Source organism: Phocoena phocoena, chromosome 19 (assembly GCF_963924675.1).
Source record: "Phocoena phocoena chromosome 19, mPhoPho1.1, whole genome shotgun sequence".
In the NCBI taxonomy this organism is placed as follows: Eukaryota; Metazoa; Chordata; class Mammalia; order Artiodactyla; family Phocoenidae; genus Phocoena; species Phocoena phocoena.
The window spans coordinates 56200803-56224187 of NC_089237.1; the positions used below are offsets into that span (position 1 = coordinate 56200803).

Sequence of the window (23385 nt, forward strand, 5' to 3'; positions counted from 1 at the left end):
ATTAGAGATGAAGTTAAAGAGGAAGAAAACGCTGGCGTAAAACAAAACAAAGAAAAATAAAGGTGATTTATTTTTAAAAGCTTAGGAGTTCGAGCAATCTCCTGTGAAGGCAAGCATCCTGAGTCATTGCAAACAAGGTCAGATGAGGCTCAGTAAATTGTTCTGAAAGCTCAGAAATAGGAGAAATTTTAGAAACATTTCCATCAAAAACTGATTTTAATTTTATAAATACTTGGCTATTCAAAATAGAAAATTACTTCATTAATCTAGAAAATTAGTTTGTGTGCGTCGTTTTCTTTCTCAGAGATGACAGAAAAATGAGGTGTGACTTATTCACTTGACCTCTGAGTAATAAGCATCCTTCTAAGGAAAAGCTGGGGAATTACATATACCTTTTTTTAGATGTTTTTCTTGCTACTTAACCCAAAAGTCTAGATTTGCTTTCATTCATTACCAGTTTGCTCAACCCCCTTTTTTGCTGTTGGCTTGGCTGCGCCATACCGACGTTGTAGGAAATTTCTCACCATAAAGCCCAGTTGAGACTCCTGTTGTTTGAATGCTGTACTTAATTTGTTTTTTTGATATGGGCATGTCAAAACTTAGAGTGAATCTCCTCCTTCAAAATACATTTTTTGCTGGGGTGTTCTTTTTTGTGATTATCTTATTTATGAGGTTGGCAGAACAAGAACTCTACCTTGATTCACAGTGTTTGGAATTAATTATAGTGAAAGGAGACAGAAAAACATGCATGACTGTAGTCTGTTCATACAGATATCTGCATGTGCTGATGACTTCATTTTAACAATCAGCGCTTTATTAACTTAAGACTTTTTGTAAAGTTGTAAGGTTTAGTTTACATCCTATGTTGAAATCTTTTTTTAAGTCAATGAGAAATCTTTTTTTAAATCAATGAGAAATTAAATGAGTAAAGATGTTTTAGGTTTTTTTTTTTTTTTTTTTTTAATTGTTTTACCTAATGCTGGTGAGGATTCTGGAAGGCAGGCCCTCTCAGGCTGTTGAGAATGTAAATTGGGACAGTCTTTCTGGAGGGAAATTTTGGAAGGATAGTTTAAAATTGTTAAAAATGTACATTCCCCTCAACCCAGCAATTCCATTTCTAGAAATGTTTTAAATTATCAAAATACGTGCATGTATTTTATGTATTAAAATTCGTTAGACATAATTTCAACATACAGAAATGGGCTCCGTTAAATGATGTTTTATCCATATAATGGCATACTATGAACGTCATAAAAGTCACATTTCCAAATAGCATCTAATCACACGGTAAGTTTCTGAGTGTTATGAAACAAATATTACATTATTATAGTGAATACAATATGTATATGTCTGAGTGGTCGATCCAAAAGTATTTATAGCTTTTAACCTAGTAATTTTCCTTTTGGAAATGAATGTATACAAAGTAAAAGTAAACAAATATTTACACTTCTTTTAAAACACTGAACAAAGATAAGGAGAATAAAATAATTCTCCCTACGAGTTATTATATTTTTAATACAGAAAATCTTAAGGTTAGTGTTAAAAGACTGTGGCTAGGATTCTGATGCATGCTTATCTACAGACTGTAAGAACTTTCTAAAACAAATCACTTTAAAATAAATGGGTGAACGGAGAAAAAATAAACAGCATTAAGGTAGACTGGAAAGGACACTCTCTGGGGTGTCAAAAGGAAAGAGGGATTTGAGTCCTGACATTCCGGGAGCTGGGGTGGAGTGGGTATCTCTTCAATTCGGTATCGGGAAATCACTGCTATTTTCAGTTGTCAAATGCAGTTTATATCGAGATTCATCGGCATGCCCTTAGGCAAATTGCTTATATTTCTATGTTGTTTTTCTCCATGCAGATTTACAATTACAGTTTTGTGATTGTTATCAGAGCTCTTTAATACCAAAATGTTCTTGAAGTGTTCTTTCAAATATTTCATACAGTGATGATCATTAAAGGGACACACATGAATAAAATTTCCTTAGAGAGGGAATAGCATCCCTCAGTTATAATATATTGGTTTATAGCTCTTGTCCAATCTTTTTCAATACACATACACAGATAGGCACTATACTGTATATGGCATGTCATAATTTTATTTTTTTCTCTTAATACCGAATCATGAACTTCCCAAGTCACTCAATATCATTTGCTTTTAAAAGGCCTTAAGCATTTTGTATGCCATTATACAAATAAAGCAAAATTTACATTAACTAAGCCCATATTGTTGGATATTGGAATTGTGTCCAATACTTTGTGTTTCCACTGCAGTTAAGCATGTCGGTGGTTCTTTTGGAAAAGAATAAAATCATTTGAAACATATTATTATTATTATTTATTTATTTATTTTTGCGGTGCGTGGGCCTCTCACTGCCGTGGCCTCTCCCGTTGCGGAGCACAGGTTCCGGACGCGCAGGCTCAGCGGCCATGGCTCATGGGCCCAGCCACTCCGCGGCCAGGGCACAAACCCGTGTCCCCTGCATCGGCAGGTGGACTCTCAACCACTGCGCCACCGGGGAAGCCCCGAAACATATTCTTTCTATTATTATACCCCTGAACCTTATTTTTGGCAGTTATCGTCTGCATCTCTGTGAATCTTACCATGCCGCCTCTTATTATTTTATAAATTAAGTATCTTATCTCCCGAGCTGGACTGTGATCTGGGGCCAGGGTCTCCATCTCACAGCCCCTCAGAGCATCCTCATCCCAGCCATGTCTCACGCTCAAGCCTCCTGTGTCGGGTGGCGTGTAGGGCCATGATCGAGCACAGGGACTCAGGCGGCCCAGGTTCAAATCCAAGCCTTACGACCCTGGTTAATTACTTGTCTGGGTTTCAGTTATCTCGACTTTCAAATGAAGATAGTGGTAATACCTACCTACAGGAGATAAGGCTTAATACACAAAACACTGAGCCCAGGCGTGGGAATAGTAAACCCTGGGTGAGTAATAGCTAATAGCGGTACTTATTCCTGATTTGTTCAGAATAAGTCAGTGCATTGCTGTAGCCTCATCAGTATTAAGAAGGCATTTTCCCATTGCTCTTCCGTGTTTGCTTGTCCGTTACATTCATTTAGTCATGAAACTAAGTATAGATTTTCACCTGCTTCAAGTTGTGACTGGTTATTTTGAGAAGCTAACATTTGAATGAACCCTCACACTATTAGCCAGGATCCATCAATTATTTTCTGCATAGCAGATTTGCTGGTCACCTCATGGGAAATATATTTCCTTCGTTACTAAATCCATAGCTGAGAATGTGCACTGTCTTTCAAGTAAAAAGCTGATCAAAATAAAAGGTTTTACAATTTTATTATTTAAGCTTTCATAAGACAGTTTCAAATGAAATAACCTAGCTTTATATTTTTGTAATGTCTAAGTCAGTGGATTTTTTAGCAGTAAAATAAAATAAAATTGCATAGTGATTGCAAACTTAGGTATTTTGTTCATCAGCATCACAGCTCAAAGTGGGAAAACTACAGATGTGCACACTTGAGGCCGTCTACGTGGGAGAATCCCACTGTCACCTCCGATATTTAGTATCAGAAATGGTTTCAGCTGGTAGTCGTAAGCTTGCTGGACTAATAAATGTCTGTAAATTCTTGAGCAAATCAGAGTATGCTATAATAGTAAAAATAAAACAGAACTTCTGAGAAATATGGCCTTAGCGAGCTACAGCCATGAATAAACAAATAAAGCTATGGAAATTATAGGTTTGAGGACTTCTTAAAAGTGAAGAAACCTTTTCTAAAAGAAGCCTCTTCTCTTAAGTCTGCTTGACCTGCCATGTTTATAAGGGCCTTTCTCCTTCAAACTAACCTTCAAAAGCGTTTGTGATGAAACTTTTACATTTCTAATGTGTTTTGGAAAACCTAAAAGATTAATGTGGTTTGGAAAATGTAATGTAACATTTAATTTTTAAAAATACTCGCAAACCATCTGCAAATCTTTCTTTAAATGTAGCCACATCTGTTTAATTTACTCTTTGTGCTTATTATTTTTCTCATTATTATAATAAAACAAAATTGGAAAAGAGAGCAAAAATTCATAGACCCACCACTCTGAACAAATTATAAACTATATTATTAGTGTTTGAAGCATTTTCCCAGATTATTTAGAGTCTTAATTATCATCTTTAATGACTGCTTGATGTTCCATCAAGGTGTCCTACCACATTGTAACCGTTCCTTTAGTGCTCTTCCAGTGTTTATTTGTTAAAAGCAACCCTGCAGCAGACGTTTTAAATTTTTATCATGTGGTTTTCTCCTGTACTTCTATATCATTTCCTTGATATGTAGTTCCAGAAGTGGAATTTATTAGAAACGAACTAAACTCATTAAATTTAGAGTTCCTTACTGCCCTTCATAAGAACATTTTCTCTTTCTTTTGTAAATGATATTGAAATAATATATTCTTATTTTCATATTCCTGTTTTTGTTTTTAATTTCAGGCGTTTTATATCCTTAATAGTAATCTCATTGACTTGTTATGAAGCAATACAAAATTTAGATTATTAAATATCATGTAATATATGTGGTCAGTAGATCTTCAGCGAGCCTGTTCATTTAATTGCAATGTTACATCTGATTTCTTGGTTGCATAGCTTTCAAAATCTTGATTTGTGGTGGTAGTTTTCTTTTTAAGAAAACTTTTAATAGAATTAATTTTTAAGTCATCACATTATGATAAATGATAAATAAAATGAGGTATATATTTTTAAGGTACATATCCTCTCAAATATATTTAATTATAAGAGCTGTCATTTTGAAAAATTATACTAGTATAAACTAGACTCTGCTTTATTGCTGTTCCTCATATATTCTTTCAAGAATTCATATGTGGATATTGTCTGGGATTTTTAAGCCTAATTATAAGTTATAGTGCTAATTTATCTGTTAAAGATCGGTTGACAAAGTCCCAACCCCCTCTTCCCAGTGTGACTTGTCTTATTAATTTGTATTATACCTGTAAAGACTGTCTTTTAGAGAATGAGAAGTATTTTAGTCACGTGTCGTTATGGAATAAAAGTCACTGTCAACGGTTAAACTGAAATAAATGTCTTAATGGTTAGGTAGTTCGGCAGACTGTGTTTTTATAAAGACATTCATTACGCAACATTGTTTTTCATCATTACAGATTTAATTATAAAAGTCTATTTGCCTTTCTGTTTGCTGCTTGTGGGAGTGGTAGTTACTTACTGTTTTCCTGGCACATAAATTCAGGGTTTCTCTGCTTCACAGAAGAGAGACTAGTACATGATCTGGAAGGCTTTTTTTTTTTTTTTTTGCGGTACGCGGGCCTCTCACTGTCGTGGCCTCTCCCGCTGCGGAGCACAGGCTCTGGACGCGCAGGCTCAGCGGCCATGGCTCACGGGCTCAGCCGCTCCGTGGCATGTGGGATCTTCCCGGACCGGGGCACGAACCCGTGTCCCCTGCATCGGCAGGCGGACTCTCAACCGCTGTGCCACCAGGGAAGCCCCTGGAAGGCTTTTTTTGAATATAGGAGAACGGTGGTCCACTTGGTATTTCTAAAGTAAAATCTCTGATTAGACGTGCACTCAAATAAGTTCTTACATGTTTTGTCCGTAAAATCTGACTCTGGGTACCGTTTAGAGTTTAACCTGGTGCCAGCTCCTCCTCATTTGCTTTTTTACCCATCCTCAGTGTGGAGGCTTCTTTCTGCTGTTTTCACTGTCTCCTGTCACCAACAGTAAGAAAGGGAGTACTTGCATCTCTTAGAAAGCCTGCCCTCCCATTAGCGTGTATTTAAGAGGAAACTGGAGGGGAATTCCCTCGCGGTCCAGTGGTTAGGACACCGGGCTTCCACTGCTGGGGGCTCAGGTTTGATTCCTGGTCGGGGAACTGAGATCTTGCAAGCCGTGAGGCGCAGCCAAAGAAATTAAAATTAAAAAAAAAAAAATTTAAAAAAACTGGTAAGAAAGGTGGTCGTTAAAATTAAAACCTTTTCTGTTTGGAAGTATTTCATTAAGACATTAATGCTGTCCGTTTAACTCATATTTATTAGAAAACTAGATTGCTACTTTACACGGATAGTTGTGCAAACACAGAAAATCGTATATATTCTAAGAATTGCCTCTGAGGCAAAAAACTGTGATGCTGACAGAAACTACATGGACATGTAATCGGTTGCAATTCTTTAAGTATTGGGATTTGATGACCAAATAAATAGCCATTCACCTAAGCTGCATGATCCTACTAGTAAGTTCACAGTCACATATCAATTACTGTAATTCATGGGCATTTTTAAATGTTGGCCTGTTTTCTGGGATGATACTGATATTTGACAGAAAAGTTAGAAATATTTAAGTTCTCTTTATGCCATTTTTAATTAAATTTAAAACTTTAAAAAAATTCCCATTGAAAAACTCAAAGTGAACGTCAGAACCCTATTACATCTTTTCTCTCCTAGAAACTCCAACTAATTTGGAATTTTGATCCACATATCTTAGAAAAGGAAACATTTCTTTCCGGTTTGCTTTTAACAGGAAGACTGAAAATATTTTGTGTGTGGATGGAAAGCTTTTCTTCCATGGATCAACCACTGTGTTATTTTGGCATCGTTCTGTACGGTGTTCAATGCACGTGTTACACTCTCAGAACACGGTAACCATGCTTATAACATGTCACAGGTTTTTGTTTGGCTTCTCAGGAAAGAAGTTATATACTTAAACTTTTCTCAGTTCTGGGACATTTCCCAGTATCCTTCCCTTGCCCATGACATATGTCTTGCCCTACCAAAAGAATTTTCCGCCGTCTCTGTGTTTCAGTGAAGGAACTGTATAGGTCCTTCTCTGTAGGCCCAACTCTATGGTTAGATACATATTCTGAATATATCAGACGCAGAAGCAGGGCATGTCCAGTAATCAGGTTGAAAGGAAAGCAGTGGGACTATAGGAACAGAAACAATTATAAAAGGCTGTCGGAAGTATTCCACTTAATGACTACTTATATAACGCCTGTGTTCCCTTCTTAAGCCTTTGAAAATGCCCCAATATATTTTATGTGCTATTTTATTTTTTGATTCAAGTATTATTTCCATTATTATTTATTTATTATTTTGATGTAATAGTCATTGTTTTTATTCACCATTCCAGTTTTTTTCTTTTTCACTTAAGTTCCTAAAGAAGCTCATTTTGTAATATACCTGCTTTCAGCACGAAGACTTTCAAAAGGTTATTTAAAAATAATTTTAGGTAATCGGTAAGAGACTGTTTGAGGATTGTAGGGGAAAATAGGCAGCAGAAAAACTTTACTAAAGTTAAAATGCACTATAATTGTACCCCCATCACAGAATCTCAGAGACAGAAGGGAATGGGGTCATTAAAGAGCGGTTTCGAGTCACTTTGCTTAAGATAACATAGTAAGTAAGTAGGTAGTTGGTGTCTCCTCAGAAGACGAATCATTTCCCTTTGCAGCCGTATAGGATCTGAAGTTCAAAAATAAACCGTTATCTTAGAAGAAATGTGTTAATCTTCCAACACGTTACTGAACATTTACAGAAGGCCTGCGTAACTATATTTTTAAGGTATTTATTCTCTGATCGGCAGAATGAGTGAGACACATTTTTCCCCCGATTCCCCCAGCCTCCTCCTCTCTGCCGCCCCCTCCTGGGTGTGTAGAGTAACGCGACGATTAAACCAACAGGGGCCGGGGTGCCGGCGCAGGCTGGCTCCGGGCCACATGCGGACGGGGGAGGTTTTGTGTTACTCCAGGTTTTGGTGTATCGACGTGTCCTCACGAGGGACGGCATCACCCAGTTGAAATACATACTGCAACCCCTGAGGGATTAAGTGTGTTTCCTTTGTTTTATAGTTAAGAATTTTACAGTTTCTTTGTTTGGAACATCTCCGATGGCTTAATGATTTCTGTAGCTCCCACCCCCGCCCCGATTGGACCAGATGTGTATCAGAGCAGCAGCTGAATCTCTGTAGATTTGCCAGTTTTACTGCTCACCTTGTGATATAACCTTTTCTTTTCGAGTATCGTTTCGTTCTTCTGCCATGGATCCTAGATAAAGGTGATTTTACTTATTTCTTGCCTTTTAAAATGTTCATGTTCTTTTTTTTTTTTTAATGGTGGCATTTAAGCTCTTTGTAGTATTTTAGGGAACTGTTTCAGAGGTCAGACTTGTCATATTATTGATAGTTTATCACCATTAATGGTTTCAGTAAGCATGCCTGTTTTTTTATAGTTGTGGAGGGATCCACAAGACTTTATTAATTTGCTAGTCTTTTGTTCCCATTAGATTAGGATGAAGTAGCACTAGTTGAGGAAAGGTTCCTTTAATCTGTGAGACCCAAGTTTTAAAAAGTTGGGTTTAATAAAAAAATTCGCAATCTAAATAGTCTGTTCATATTACTCGCCTTTAGTGGACTTTAATGCATTTACTTATTGTTCTTCAAAACTGGCCTTCAGAATTACCTGTTTTAAAAATGATTTTTGCAAAGATGGAATTATGGTCCTTGGCAGCTGTTAGAATAGAAATCCCTTGGAGCTTATTGCGAGATCTCTGGAGGGTTCTTAACCTCGCCCCGGACACCTCCTGCTGTTGACCGTGCTGGCTAAGATTAGGGGCCCGAACTTCATGTGCGGTAGGAGCAGAGACCACGTCCTCTCTTTTCCAAATGCTAACCTTGTGCTCAAGTCCGCTGACGACACGGGGAGACGTGTGGGCTTGGGGGAAAACTAAGCATGTTGAGGTAGGGGTGGGAAAGATCCAGCTAAAAGACACCATTCTGTGGAGAAAAGGGGTGCTTGATGGACTAGGTTTCATAGGAGGTGGGAGGGAACAGGGTCGCCAGCCCAGGTGGAGGGAAGGAGGAGGCTGCACCCATCGGTTGAGAGCGGACCAGATTGAACTCGCCCCCCACCCTCCCGTGAAGGGGAGCAGAGCCAGTGGGCTAGAGAGGTCCAGGGGGCTCGCCAGGGAGTGGTACAAGCCGCCTTTGAAACTGGTGACTCTGAACTTGAAGTGAGCCCTCTTGTCCTGTCGGTGGTTGTTCGGGCAGAGCCCCACTGCCGAGGCACACACGAGAAGCAGAGTGTAGGGCACACCAGTAAGTCAGCTCTGCGCTAATGATGGATGCGGCACGGCACCGCGAAGGGTCCCTGCGGGCAGGGCAGACTGCCCCTGAGGACCTGACAGGAGGTTCCGACCCGTAGAGGGGAGCAGTCAGGGCGAGAGAAGATGAGACCCTGGGAGGTAAAGGGGCCAGAGCTTCTGTGAAGGGCTTTCTGTGCCACGTGAGTGCCTGGACTTTATTCCCTGGGCAGCAGGTAGCCGTGGAGAGTTTTAGGCTGGGAACTAACATGATCAGGTCTGTACCTGAAAAGATCGTGTTGGCTGCTGTGTGAGAAATTGGTAGGGGTAATCCGTAATGCAGATAGGAAGTGTGGGGAGGCTGCTGTAATCTAGGCAAAATAAAATGGTCGCCTGAGTTAAAGGAGTGGCACCAAGGATGGAGGGAAATGGGTGTCCTTGAGAAATATTTAGGATCAACATTTTATCCTGTGGTTCTTTCTGGGGGAAAAAAAGGATTCTAATTGACTAAGGCTCCATTGATATTGGCTTTCTACTAGATAAGTTTAGTTATTCTTTATTAGTTAACCTAACGAAGGTCTGTCCAGATTTTATATCTGTATCATTTAGGTAAAAATTTTTATTACTTTTTCTTTTTCCAAGTAGAACATACATGGTCTTTATAGACAATTATAAAATACAAAAGAATACTCACCCCACATCTCTCTACCCAGATCTTGTAAATATTTTGCTGTGTTTTCCTTCCATGTCTTTTCAGAAAGCAGTGTTACAAATTGAGTTCCCTCTGGGAGGAGAAACGGTGACCTATAACACCATTTCTGAAGCTCGTCAAAACCAGTGCAACTTTCTGAGTTTTCTTTTACTTATAGGATATGGTACTTCAGGCCTCTGATAAGTGCTGGGTGACCTTTTAGGGTGAAGCCTTAAAATACAGCTTAATGAGCGATGGCCTGAGTAGTATGTTTGGAGGGGAACATTCCCCCAGCACCACGTGAGCACATACACACCTTATTTCAAATACCTCGTGGGGAAAAATCAATGGGAACAGCGAGTCGTCTCGCTTAATTTGTTTATTCTTGGTATGGCAGTCGAACACTGGTAACAACAAAAGAGCCATGGCTGACCGCGTATCTTAACTGATTTGTAAGCTGAAAGTAATGGTATGTGGAACCCTGCTGGATAAGGTGCCTCTCCCGGTGCTTTATTTATTTATTTTTGTTAACATCCCTTTTAACTTGGTCTGAGACCGATTGAGACATTATCTTGGACCTGGGAGGCTGTGAGCCATACTGGAATGACAAACACTTGTTGACAGCTTTGAGAAGATGGATGGAAAAACAAACTCCGACAGGGTTCACACGTTTGTTTTTCCTTTGAGTCTTTAGAAGAACGTTGCCCCCATTATTTAGCATAGGGGAAGAAAAAGTTGCACCTCGTTATCAAAGTCAATATTTCCTGAGCCTGACTTGCAGACATCTCTAGAACACATCTACTTTTTGCATAGCGTGTAATTAATCAAAATAGGAATAGGAAGTTCATCACTAGGGCCAAGTTGTATTTCGACCTGCTTTTGATGTCTGTGTCATTTTAGCTTACAAAATTCAGTAGTGTCGTAAGTATGTTGTTATCTGTTGGAAGGGCTAATAAGTATATTTTATATCTGAGCAGCATCTCTCTGGAGTAATAATAATTATCTAATATAAAGGCATGGTATAATAGAAAAGCACAAATCTGATATTAGGAATCTAATAAATATTTACCCGTTGGTGTAATAGTGACCCGTATCTTCATGTGATTACAAGGAGGAAAAAGTAATCCATTTACTACTCTGTTAAATAGACAGAACTATTGATCCCCAAACTGATTATGAGACAAAGATTAATATAAATTATTTACTGTGTTTATAATGATTAATGCCTTTCAGATACTTAAACTAGGAGACATGTAGGCAAGTTATTTTATAGGTATGATGTGAGATGAAATGATTTGGGGCCATTAGCTTTACAGTGAGTTAGAAATAATTTCACTGCATCCGTCTGCCTAACATCTTCCCATTTTCTTCTGGTAATAGAATTGTCCTTTCCTATCGAGAAAATAACACTCACGATTTGAGGGCGATACAGTATCACTGTGTCTCTCCACCTGCACCCTCCCCATGGTCACAGCCTAGTCGCATCATCACCTAGCTGTGAGGATTCATGGCCATGGTTGTTCTGGACTTTTCTTTTGGAGGTATCAGGAAATAAACTTTCTGCTAGGGCCACCAGGAGGATGAGAGTCTAGGGCTGCCTGTGCCATTTTGCCTGCTTCCTGGAAGGCGCCTGCATGCAGGAGTACTCGGGGCAGATGCGAGAGACGGAAAGAGCCAGAATCATGACAGCACATTTGGCGCCGGACCCAGTAATTCCTAAAAGCAGGCACAGCCCTGTAGTAAGAAATTAAACCCCATTTTTTTCTTTGAGCTGTTTGGGTTGTGTTTCTACCATTTGCAGCCCCAAGAGCCTGACTCATATAACAGCTCATAGGATAGCTGGGGGGCAAGAAACTAGGAGGAGTGTCACCAGTGGAGGCTGGTAGGGTGGGGAGCCGGGATTAAAGGGGAAATTTTAAATGAAAAGAATTCCAGAAGAATGACGGATTTTTATGAGGGAAAGAGACTGAGAGAAAAGCTTCTTTTGGAAATGAACATAAACAGAAAATAAGTTGTTTGCTGAAGGAAAAGCAAGTATTATTCACTCCTGGGCAATGCACTGCTCTGACGTTTGAAGTTCTTACAGCCTTTCCTGTGTTGGGATGTTGGAACTAAGAGGCCTGGACCCATATGGTGTTGGCTTCAACTGGAAAGGGTGGAGGTGGAGCCTTGGAGGTAAGTTGACCCAAGGAATCAGTGTTGGGCCTCTCCTCCACTTCCCTTTATCCTGTTCCATGGCCACAGGCAACCCAAGAGAAGGGAGGACATACCTTCCTGGGCTTTTGGTTTGTAAAATCCCAAGGAAAGACTGTTTGAATCCGATACCACTCAGTAAACCAGTCACTGTGTCCAGGCAGGGGGTAAAGTACTGGGTGACATGGCCATTTGAGACCTAATGACTAGAGCCTTCTAAAGGAAGGGCCCGAGAGGACAGGCCTGGGTTGAGCGGCTGTCCAAGTGTGTTCACCGAAGCGTATCACTGGGGGTGTCATTCGAAGCAGCAAGGGTATATGAAAAGGCGGGCCGAACAGTGTGTTCTAAGGGTTGGTAAGACGACATTTGTATTTTATTTTCAACACAAGTTGTAGCAGTTTTACTTCTCTGCTTCAGACGTAGTTGGAGCCAACTGAAATGATAATAACATTATGAAAAAATTGCAAAGCACAGGGGAAAAATGTGAGTAGATTATCACGCCAGCTATATGTTCTAAAATGTTTAAATTCCTCATCTGTGTCACCGCCGCCTTACGTCTCGGGGATGCGGTTTCAATAGCTAAACCAAAGCAGTGAACCTCACTGAAAGGCCTTACGGGAGATGCGCGAGAAACAGCGTAAAGCAGCATAACGCGCTCGGAGGGGCTGTCTAGCCCTCGCTGGAACGAACCAGAAGCCTTGGTCAGCTTGGTATTTCTGCCCAGATGACGCTTGTCCTGATAAATTCGAGCATTCGTGGGAGTCAGAAGCTACTGCCAAGTTTTGGCACCCTGCAGTTCAGTTGCTGTGTTCTAGTCCTCAGTTCCCATCTTTGGATGGCTGACTTGCCAGAAACAGAGAAAATATAACATCTTTTTTCATCCAGATGAAACCATTCATTAGAATTCCTGAACTAAGTGTGTGTGTGTGTGTGTGTGTGTGCGCGCGCACGCACACAGACTTGAGAACTGCCAAGATAGTTATTTGTACAAGAGTTTCTGTGTCATATTGGATAACACCTTACCAGCATTTAAATAACATGATTTGTAATTGGAATCCTCATTAGTCCTGTGAAATTAATAGTTCAAATACTTATAGAATGTGTTTGAATATCGGGGAAAGGAGGGAATGTGACAGACGGAACATTTTAATTATGTGTAACTTGAACACATTCAAAGAATTTTTTAACACTTATAAATTGTAAATCGTTTCAACATGTAGTTCAGTCTACAAATATACTTATTTGCAGTGATGGTTTATTTAATAAATTATTCATTGAGTGCCTATTTGCGTAGTTCTCTTTAACATTAAGGATGGGAAATTCACATATCTCAGGAAGCCTGTCATTGAGATCATAAGATGGTCATACTGGACAGTTAACTACTTTTAAACAGCGGCCCTGTTGAAAGTATTAGAGAAGAGGCCTGTATCAGTTAAGGTTTGATCAGGATGTCGGAACCACTTGAGAGATATAAGGGATATAAGGGATCAGGCCTGGTGGGACCATGGATGTGATGCAGTCCCGTAAGCCTCTTGCCCCTGTACCTGGTGCCAGGCCTGAGGAAAGCATAGGAGAGCAGGAGTGACCCGGAATCCACAAGGAGGAGCAGAAGTGCATGAGAAAAGACTGGACCACGAGTCTGTTTCCTGCTGCTTCCAAGCCTGCACCTTTGATGATGCAGGTTGACCTGCAGGAGAGCATGCACTTGACCATGGAACAGCACACAGACTTGGCCCAGGATCACGAGACGTGGACAAGCTCGGGGGGCAGCGGCGGGCCCCGTGCCGCTCCAGGCCAGCAAGGCGCAGTAGAGCCAGACCTCACACCAGTTTTGCAAGTGTAAACATGGCCGCTCCTGCACTCCCACCTTCCAGATCTCATGTGTGCTTCCGTGGCTGCCCCTAAGCTACAGCTGTGGGGAGAGGGCGTTCCGGGCAGCATGGTTCCCGGTGAGCTAAATCAACGCGGCACAGACCCATCACAGCTCGCCGTTGTCGGCCTGGCGCTCGGATACACCCTTCAGTCGTACTTCCAGATAAGGCGATAGCAAAAAGTTGTGTGTACACTGAACATGATGAAATTCTCTTTACGACCAACAGTTCACTGATCCACTCCCTGAAAGAGGAGGCAAAGTCCCTTTATTCATCTCTGGGGGAATGTTCACTTCTCTTCCAGCTGATCCTGTGTAACTTCAATACTGAGGCATGAGAGTAAATATTACTAGCATATATTCAGTGGTAGGAGAATGGGAGACAAATAAAAAATGTGGTTTATATATACAAACATATTTATAGTAAAACAAGGAGAAAATACTCAGAACTATTACATTCCTTGTTTCTGCAGCTGGTCGCAGGGTTGTAGCTGGTGTTTATAAATACCTTCTTCTGCTGGCCAGTCCGCGTGCCTTTGTCCTTGGACGGCTGTAGTTCCTTGCCACAAGAGATGACCCAAAGCTTAGTTCTTGGAGGCTCTGGGACTGGACCTCTTATACTCTGGTGGCAGGAAGGTAACATGGCAATCCACCTCGTGGAACAGTTTCCTGAGTAGTTTCAACATGCATCTCCTCGATGACTCACTCTAGTGTGTTTACCTATGAGAAATAAAAGCATGTGTTCATGCAGCGACTTATACACAGACGTTCATCGCAGCTTTTTCGTAATAGGTAAAACCCGGAAACAACCCAAATATGCAACAAGTGAATGGATGTACAGATTGCGGTATTACCATGTCATGGAATACTAACAGTAAAAAGGAATGACCTGTTGATACACTCAGTGATAGGAGGAATCTCAAAATAATTATGCCACGTGAAAAAAAATCCAGACAAAGAGAGGGCATATTATTTGATTCCATTTACGTAAAAGTCTAGAAAATGCAAATAGTCTATAGGGGCACAGAGTAGTTCCGTGTCTGCCTAAGGATGAGGTGTGGACAGGAGGGTGGGGGAGAGGGACTGCAAGGGGGCATGACCGAGCTTTTGGGAAGATGGATGCGTGCGGTGTCTTCGTGTGGTGATAGCTTCAGGGGTGTGTACAGATGTCAAAACTTAACCAAATCATATATTTTAAATACATGCAGTTTATTGTATATCAAGTGGACCTCAGTAAAGTTAAAAAAAAAAAAAAAGACTGAACCAAAAAATGGACAGTCTGTATTTTCATTTACCAACTAGAGTGACACTGCTATCATGTGAAATCAGAAACAGACTTATCACCTTTTCAATTCTGTAATTCTTGACAAGTGATTGTTGTATTTGCAGCATTTCGATTTCACCTCAGGTGCAGCCACATTTCCAAGTGGTTCAGGCAGGTGCCATGGGGATTGAAAGGAGGAGGGGATCACATCAGGTCAGAGGTTCAGGCTTCAATTAAACCGGACCTTAGTCTTGAAGGAAGGGTCGGGTTTGTGAGGGGCTGGGAGTCTTGTGGGCGGGTGCAGGTGTTGGGGAGAAGCGGCAGCTCTCGGCCTGCATGGCAGCAGTGTCGTCACACACTGCCCGACGTCGGTAGGTGAGAGCAACTGTTCTCATTTGCTGCTGAGGAAACCAAGGCTCCAGACACTAAATATTTCCTGCAGCCTCAGACCTAGAAGCCACCTAAGTCTCCATCCCCAGGGGCACTTTGCTGTGTTCATAAGACAGTGACAGGTGTGATACCCTGGTCTCAGGTGTACAGGAGAGCTGTCCCAGGCAGAGGGGCATTGGCCTTAGTCTCGGTGTAACCTCATCACTTGTGTATGGTTTCATCTGGCATCTTGTTCCCTTCAGACCTGGCTTTGGCTCTAGTAGCCCATTTCCCGTGGTCATCTGCTTCTTGGTTGATTCACAGGCTTTGGGATGTGTGAAAAGTTCTGAAATTGTGGACAGCACTAATGCTCTAAACCTGAAACATTGGCTTTGAGGAATGCAACTGTGTGTTTAACACGTGGTTTTCAAAGCGGGTAAAAGTAGAACTGTGCATGTTCCTGGTAATTAGTGCATATATTTTTTAAAATGTGTCTCTCCCGGAGAATTTTTCTCTAAAGAGTACCAAGAGTATGAGTTTGTAGTATCAAAATTAAAATGAAATTTACTGTGAAAAAAAAACTGTAGAATTAAAGCAGAAGAGAATAATTGTTTCACACTGTATTTAATGTTTTGTTTTGTTTTCAATCTTTTTGCAGTTTTTTGAGGTTCCATTTGATTCAAACATGAATAGGACAAAGAACAGACCTCTGGTTCGTGGACAGATCAGGTAAAATCATGAATGTCAGTCTCCTCCATGTTACAGAACATTCATTTGCTTGTCCATCCTGAATCATTTCCCAGTATTTTGCCTTGAGTTGTAAAGTGAAAAGAACACCCCACCCGCAAAGGGACATACGGGGAGGGGGATATGTAGTGCTCTCCAACTCTAACCAAAATGCAGGGCTCAGAGCTCAGAATGGATCTGAGATGGGCAGTTTTGCTGTGGGAATAACTGACGCAATAGTTTTCCTTATTAGACTCGGTTTTGAGACGTGGGCTTGTTTTGCTCGTAGTGGCTAAAGGTAAAAACATTCCATTAACACAGGTGATTTCAGACAGATCCATGCAGGGTCTCAGCAGCAAGCTATGTCTGAATCCTTATGTTTTCAGATGAGCTGAGAGCACTGTTAGACCCCAGGTAAAGCACTGCATCCTTTACTGTCCTCTCCACCAAATTCAACTAAGTAGAACTAAAAGGCATATAAATATTTTAATACCACTAGTGGTTAATAATTAAACATTTTACTTCCTGGAGGCCTCGAAACCGGCATTTTAAAATATTTTTTAAAGTCTAATAGCAGCACAGGCCGAGAAGAATAGAAAGGGCCAGTGGTTCATACTGCATGACTGTTCTAAGTCAGAGAAACCTCTGTCCACCTGTCCCGGCGGAGCCCTCACGGAGCTTCAGATTCATTGGCGTAACACTGTGGATCAAATAATCATACATATCAAGCAAAACAATAAAGGAAACAAGTTCAGATGAGTCAGATGTCTGTGTAAATGTAAGTTTTAGTATTTGCTGCTTTCAGCCATTCAGTTCTTAATCTAAATATTGAAAAGGGCAGTAGATCCAGATGAAAACACCTAAGAACAGAAATCTCATATCTGACTGATACTTTATTTCCCTTTTTGAGATCTGATGCAGCTCTCTGCTGTCTTTATGTTTAGAAAGTGTCAGAAGCACTTTGATTTGAGTAAAGTCGTTTTAGAGGGCACATGTAAGCCCTGTAACCCATCTCAAAAGCTAAACGATGCTCCTGCCACTGCTGAAATCACTGGTGCGTTCCTACTTGTTTGGAATTTCTGTCCAGGCTTTTTTCCTCAGTGAAATCGTACTCCTTTAGGACCAAGGGAAACGGGATAAGCCCAGCAAACAGCCATTAGGCCTGGAATGGTCATCAGATAAAGGCCGTCATTCTTCTAGTAGGTCGTCTTACTTCGCCCAGCGTGCTCGTTTCCTCGCGCCCAGGAAAGCACAGTCTCTCAGTACATCCAGGAGGGAGGAGCATCACAGCCTTGGTGGCTGGTGTTGGCAGTGCCCTTCCGTTAAAGGAAGAGGCTACAGTACGATTATTAGTCTTGATAGACTTGTAACTTATCTTTTGTTTGCAAGATGACCGAGGCAGAATCTCATTTATGATAATAAACCGTAATTGCTCTTCTAGAGGGCAAATTATAGGCCTGAAAAAGCTAGACTCAGACTTATTTTTCTAGCTAGGATGTATTTTATTAAATAGGTACAAGGAGCTATTATGAGTCTGGGGCAAAATCTTGCGTTGAGAATCATAGTTTTAAAACTGAAGACTTAATATCTTGCCATTTAGTGTTTACTATAATTCAGTAAATTATTTTCTTCTACACAGATATTTTATAAATGAGTGGCCATAGGGGTATAGTAGAAAGTCTTGCAGATGACCGTTGACATTTATCGCTCAGCTTTGGTGGCTCTCCCATTCCTAACGGCTATTGGGCCGTAAGTCCAAAGCCTAGCCAGTTTGCTCTGAAATTCTCCTTTAGTGTTTACTGTCCCGTTTGATCTGGGCCCGCACGGATCAGCACAGCCTTGTAGACTTAGTCACGATTTGGCAGGTAAAGTGCGATCCCTGTCATTATTGATGGGCAGCGGTGACGTGAATCTGGGGCAGAAATCCTTAAAGGTCGTTTGCTGTTGACAGCCTTTGTCCATAGCTTGGTTGTATCTACTTGACAGACATACTGTAGACGTTTATTTTCATTATCTTTTTCAAGTGATTGCAGTTTTTTTTGAAAGTTTTTGTTTAAGTGAACTATATTCTAGGGAGTTAAAGTCATATAGCAGTCCTGAAGGAAAGAAGCACATGCCTGGACTGGTCGTTCTGAGAGCTCTTGAGGACCTGGGGGAGCTCCCTGAAGGGGCTCTTGGCTTGTGTGCACTGTCGGTGCAGTTCGCATGTGCCTGGCTGCCTTCTCTGCGCTCCTAGGTGGCTTCCCTTCTAGAAAAACACGACAGGGAGGGTTCAGAGCTGGCAGAGAGAATAGTGCCTTACTGCTTACTTATTCTTTATTCCAGAAAGGATTAGAGGCTTCATAAGGCTATTAGTAAAGTAGAGAAATATGTAAAGAAAGTCGGGGTTACAGAAAATAGAATGGGGATAAATGGTAAGATCACAAGAAAAGCATATCAAATTCACATAGTTAATAAGGTTGAACTGTAAATGTCATTCTACATTTCCTGGTGAAACCACACTTACATCATAATGAAAAGCATTATACGCGTTATTTATATTTAAGTCTCACTATAGCACTGTGAGGTAGATGCTTTTTTTTTTTGCGGTACACGGGCCTCTCACTGTTGTGGCCTCTCCCGTTGTGGAGCACAGGCTCTGGACGCGCAGGCTCAGCGGCCATGGCTCACGGGCCCAGCCGCTCCATGGCGTGTGGGATCTTCCCGGACCAGGGCACAAACCCGCGTCCCCTGCATCGGCAGGTGGACCCCCAACCACTGCGCCACCAGGGAAGCCCAGGTAGATGCTTTTAAATTCCTCCCAGTACTCACGTGAGAAAACTGGGGATCCAAGTACGATGAATAAATTTGGCCTCGTCCACTTGACTCCACACCCTGAGTTCCTAACAGCTGCACATAACTCTCTGGAAAAGTCTCTCTGTCCATGAGAAGAAAACACCACTCCAGGGAGACCAAACTTCTGCCTCTTAGTTCTTAAAAAGTAAGAAAGAAGGGACACTTGGATGATACTAGAGGAGCGGCCTCAGTGACCTCAGTAGCGGCGGCAGATCATGGATTTCAAAGGCATCGCTGGGTACAAACCAGAGACAGGACACCAAGCACCAGCTCCCAGTGGGACCCACGGCGAGTGCGTGCGTGGCCTCACTGGCCTCGACACGAGCAGGGAGGGGCATGGACTCACTGGCCCTTCAGCCTGACCCAGGGTTAAACCGACATGGTGAAAAGAAAGAGGAGAGCAGCTGCCTGTGTGAGTGCGTCCCAGGTCAGGGCTGTGACCAGAGATGCTCGGGGACAGCACTCTGCCACGAGTGTGACCGTCATGTGGGCTGAAGTCAAGGGGCCCGTCCTCCCAGCTTACCCAGGACGGGCCTGCTTAATACCCATTGTCCCAGCAGAATTGTGGGAGGTGTCCCCTCTCCCTGTCAACAGTGTCCAGCTTGAGTGGTGACCAAATGCCACCTACATGAAGGGCGTGATGGTGACAATTGTGATGTTCACAGAGTTCCCTTATTTTAAGGCTGTTTCATACAAATTCCAATTGTTTATTTTGCCTCGAAGAGAAGAAAGAGCATAAATGGAAAGTACGATGTACCTAAATCAGTTTGCGGGTAGGCATTGTCATACCGACCCCTTTAAATAGCTTTTTATTCAATGACTCTCAATATCTTTATGTCTTATAAATTGGAAAAGATAAATAAGGTTAGCAGACTTGTTTGGACATTCCTGGCCAGACTGTCATGGCTCTGGTCATCGCTGTGCGGGGGAGACTTGGGCTTAGAGCTCCCTTTCATTCTCAGACAAAGAACATTCCCGAGAACTCACCTTGCTGGTGACGAAACCCACTGAGCAGGTTGAATCTGCAGTCTCAAAGGCAAGAGTGAAGGTAGACGTCAGAGGAGCTGACGTTCTTATCAAGAAGGTCATATAATCCCATAGTGTTAGGAAATAATGAAAACATCTGTGTGAAACTTTTGAAAATTGTAAAGCACTATAGAATTTAAAGACTCATTCAGTTTTTCAGAAAAAAAGGCAGATTTGGTATAATCTAGTTTTAACTTGATGATTGGAAAAAGTGAACTAGCAATCTTTAAAAACTGTATGTAATAGAAAACATCTCAGTCTTCAGATCTTCTTCTTGTGGTCATTGCAGTCTAGGAAAAACGTTATCTCACTCACTGAGCCTGGGCAAGTCAGTGAATGGTTCTTCCCACACCACCACTTCCTCACGTGCAGGGTGAGATCGTATCTCCTACCTTGTTCATCTCGTAGCGTTGTTGGGGGGACAACGTAAGATCGATAAAACCATGTAAACTGAAGTGCATTGTTGGGGAGTGGGTTTGACACTCCAGAGGAACGTAGAGTTGTTTGCAGAACTTTCATCTTTTTCCAAATCTGCTTTGAAATACAAATATTTTCATACTTATCAGGCAATAACATAAAAAAGAAATTCAGATTCGATTCAAGGGATGGGGAAAAGGAAGCAAAACACTTGGCAGATAAGGGAACTCAGAAAATGAAAGTGCATGTTTCCATTTTCATGGTTAAGTTGGTCCAGCCAGTGGCAGGTTAGTGAATGCTTCGTTCATCCTGTCACTATCAGGACGCATTTATGGAGGATGTCGTCCCCTAGAGGATGTGCTGGTTGCTAGAGTGACAAAGAGGCAAATGACATGGGCTCCATTCGTGGAATCCCGTTGGAGAGAGGGGGGCACACAAGCATGAGAACCCTAAGTGCTGTCCAAGGTACAGCTCACTCAACAAATGTAATTTTTGAATACACCTGCCAGCCAGACAGGCCCCACACCAGACACTGGAGGGGTAGCGGTAGAACCTGTGCTGGGGGGTGCCCAGGGGAGGTGGGAGCACACAGAACCTGACCCAGACCGAGGAGGTCAGGGCAACCATCAGGGAGTGGGGTCTTGGAGCTGAGGACCGAAGGGTGAGTAGGCATGGGGCCTCCGGCTCTCCTTTCTGCCCCTCCCTCCCCCGTCTGCGCCCTGTCACTGGTCCTCTTCCCACCTCACTTCTCCCCTGAGGTGCTGCCCTCCACAGTGCTGTGCCCACAGCCCAGACTCCTCTTCTGAGCCTGGACCCTTTGAAATTCTCTTCTGGGAGCCCTGAGGCATCTCACATTCCGTAAGCTCATCATTTTCTCTCCCAAGTCTCTTTTTCCTTCTCTGCTTGTTAATTTACATTCTAAAGTCAGGCACCTGGAACTCATTCTAGACTTTCTCTTTCTCTTATCCCCTTCATCTGACTATTCAACATATTGTGTCTTTTCCACTGCCTGGATCGCCCTGGCGTCTGCCCTTTGACCATCCTCCGTTTTGTGGGGTGATTACAGCAGTGCCCCAGCCGCCTTCTCTGCTTTCTCGCTCACCCCCTCTCCATCCATCTCCCACTCAGCTGGCAGATAAGCATCACACTCGTGTCTGGCTTAAAACTTTTTGGGGTCTTCCAAACATATTTGGGGAAAAAATGTGTTTTAAATTCTTTACTATGTCATACAAGGCCTTTCAGAGTCCGATCCTTTCTAGTCCTTCCAGCTTCATCCCTCTGTTCTCCTTTTTATTCACGCTTTTATGTTGTATTGTCACTAAGTGGAATTGCTGCGTTTTCCACCAAAATGCCCTGCTTTCTCTGACCCCTGCCAGCTGTGCTAGCCTTGCCCTTCCATGCCCGGGTAGGTCTTCAGCCAAGCGGGGCTGCCCCCGGACGTATCGCTCTGTCCACGCTGCAGTAACGGGGTGCTGGGCTTTGGTCTTGGTGGCTTTCTTGCTCTTTGCGCTTGTGTCTGCCACTGCACCACTCAGCACACTACACACCTGTCTTTGGGCGTCTTCCACTACCATGTTGTGAGCTCTTCCAAGACGAAGACTGAGTCTTCCGTGTGTTTATGTCCACTGCCTAGGATTATTTATATAACACGAATATCCTGAGGGCCTCATATGCACCAGGCATGATTTTTAATGGCTCGGGGGCCACTTGGTGAACTTGAGTACGTTGTCCCCACATCACTTAGGTGCATCCCTTACGCACACCGCTGGTCGCGGAGTCTCGGTGCGTTTGGTAAAGAGCTCAGCGTCTGCGTCTAAGAATGTCTGGAGAGGGGCTGCAGGGGTCAGATGGTGCTGTCTTACCTCCAGGACTGGCTCTTCCCTGCAGACTTGACCTCTGTTAACTGTGGGCCACACCTCTGCATCTGTGCCCCTGAGGCTGTCGGCACAGCCGCAGCACCGCCCAGGGGACCGCGGCTCTGGGAGCCTGGATGACTCGGGGTTGAGTGAGGCAAAATCAAGAAGGAATTTGAGACCTCTGGGCCCCCCGTTTTTCTGCTGTTTTGTATTCTCACCAGTAACTTCCTTCCTGCCTGCCACTTACATGTCACACGCATATCCAGTGTCCTTGAATGCCCTCTGTGTGATGAAGCTCTGTATTTACTTGCAACATTGGTCCTAATTGGATAAAACGGATTTCGTAGTTCTCGGGTGGCCGAGGGGAGGGCAGATGATGAGTGGTTAAAGTGAATGTCCTCAGTAGTTCCTCCTGAGACAGCGCTCGTTTCTTCCGAGGAGGATGAGACCAGGTACTTTTGCACAGGTTTTCGCTGTCAGCATCTAACACTTGTTTTTGGCGGCTGGGGCCCCGTTTCTGCCTTCTGGGCCCCAAGCTCCAGCCCTAGAGGGCAGCTTGCAGAGTGTGCGTGCCTGGCCTAGAGGCTCCCTGGGCCTCCCAGGCCCTCTGCCCCATCAGGGCCTTTCCTTCTGACTTAATATTTAGACAAGTGGTCCTCTGTCACAGAGATGAGTGTCAAATCAGCCCCTCCATCTGGTTTTTCTTCTCTTTTTACAGCCAGACTTCCGGAAAGCATGGCACCCCTCACCCCTCCCACCCCCGTGTCAAGGCTGCTGCTCTCTGCGCTTCCACCTCATTCCTCTCTGCCTGTTGGGTCTTCAGGTCCCAATTCCACTTAAACTGACTCATCATAGACATGGAACCCTCAACCTTGGCCCCCAGGTCTTCCGGCCGAGTCCTCTGTCCCAGTTCCCAGGCCCAGTGTGAGAAGACTTGCTGGCCCGAGTTCTGGTCCAGCGCCCTGGGCCAAGGGCAAGGCTTGTGGGGGCAGTTAAGCGGGGCGGGGGCGCGGATACAGGGCACAGAGAGCACCCAAGGCCACTCCTCCAGGGCTGCTTTCCAACAGCTTGAGCC

General features: G+C 42.9%; 1 protein-coding gene across 1 annotated transcript in view; it reads left to right on the plus strand.

Moving 5' to 3' along the window:
- The window catches only part of COX10 (cytochrome c oxidase assembly factor heme A:farnesyltransferase COX10), a 108386-nt gene that overhangs the window by 59535 nt on the left and 25466 nt on the right, over positions 1-23385 (plus strand). The window contains exon 5 of the mRNA XM_065897623.1: positions 16109-16179. Within this exon, the coding sequence (XP_065753695.1) occupies positions 16109-16179 (71 nt within the window). The remainder of the gene's footprint in view (positions 1-16108; positions 16180-23385) is intronic.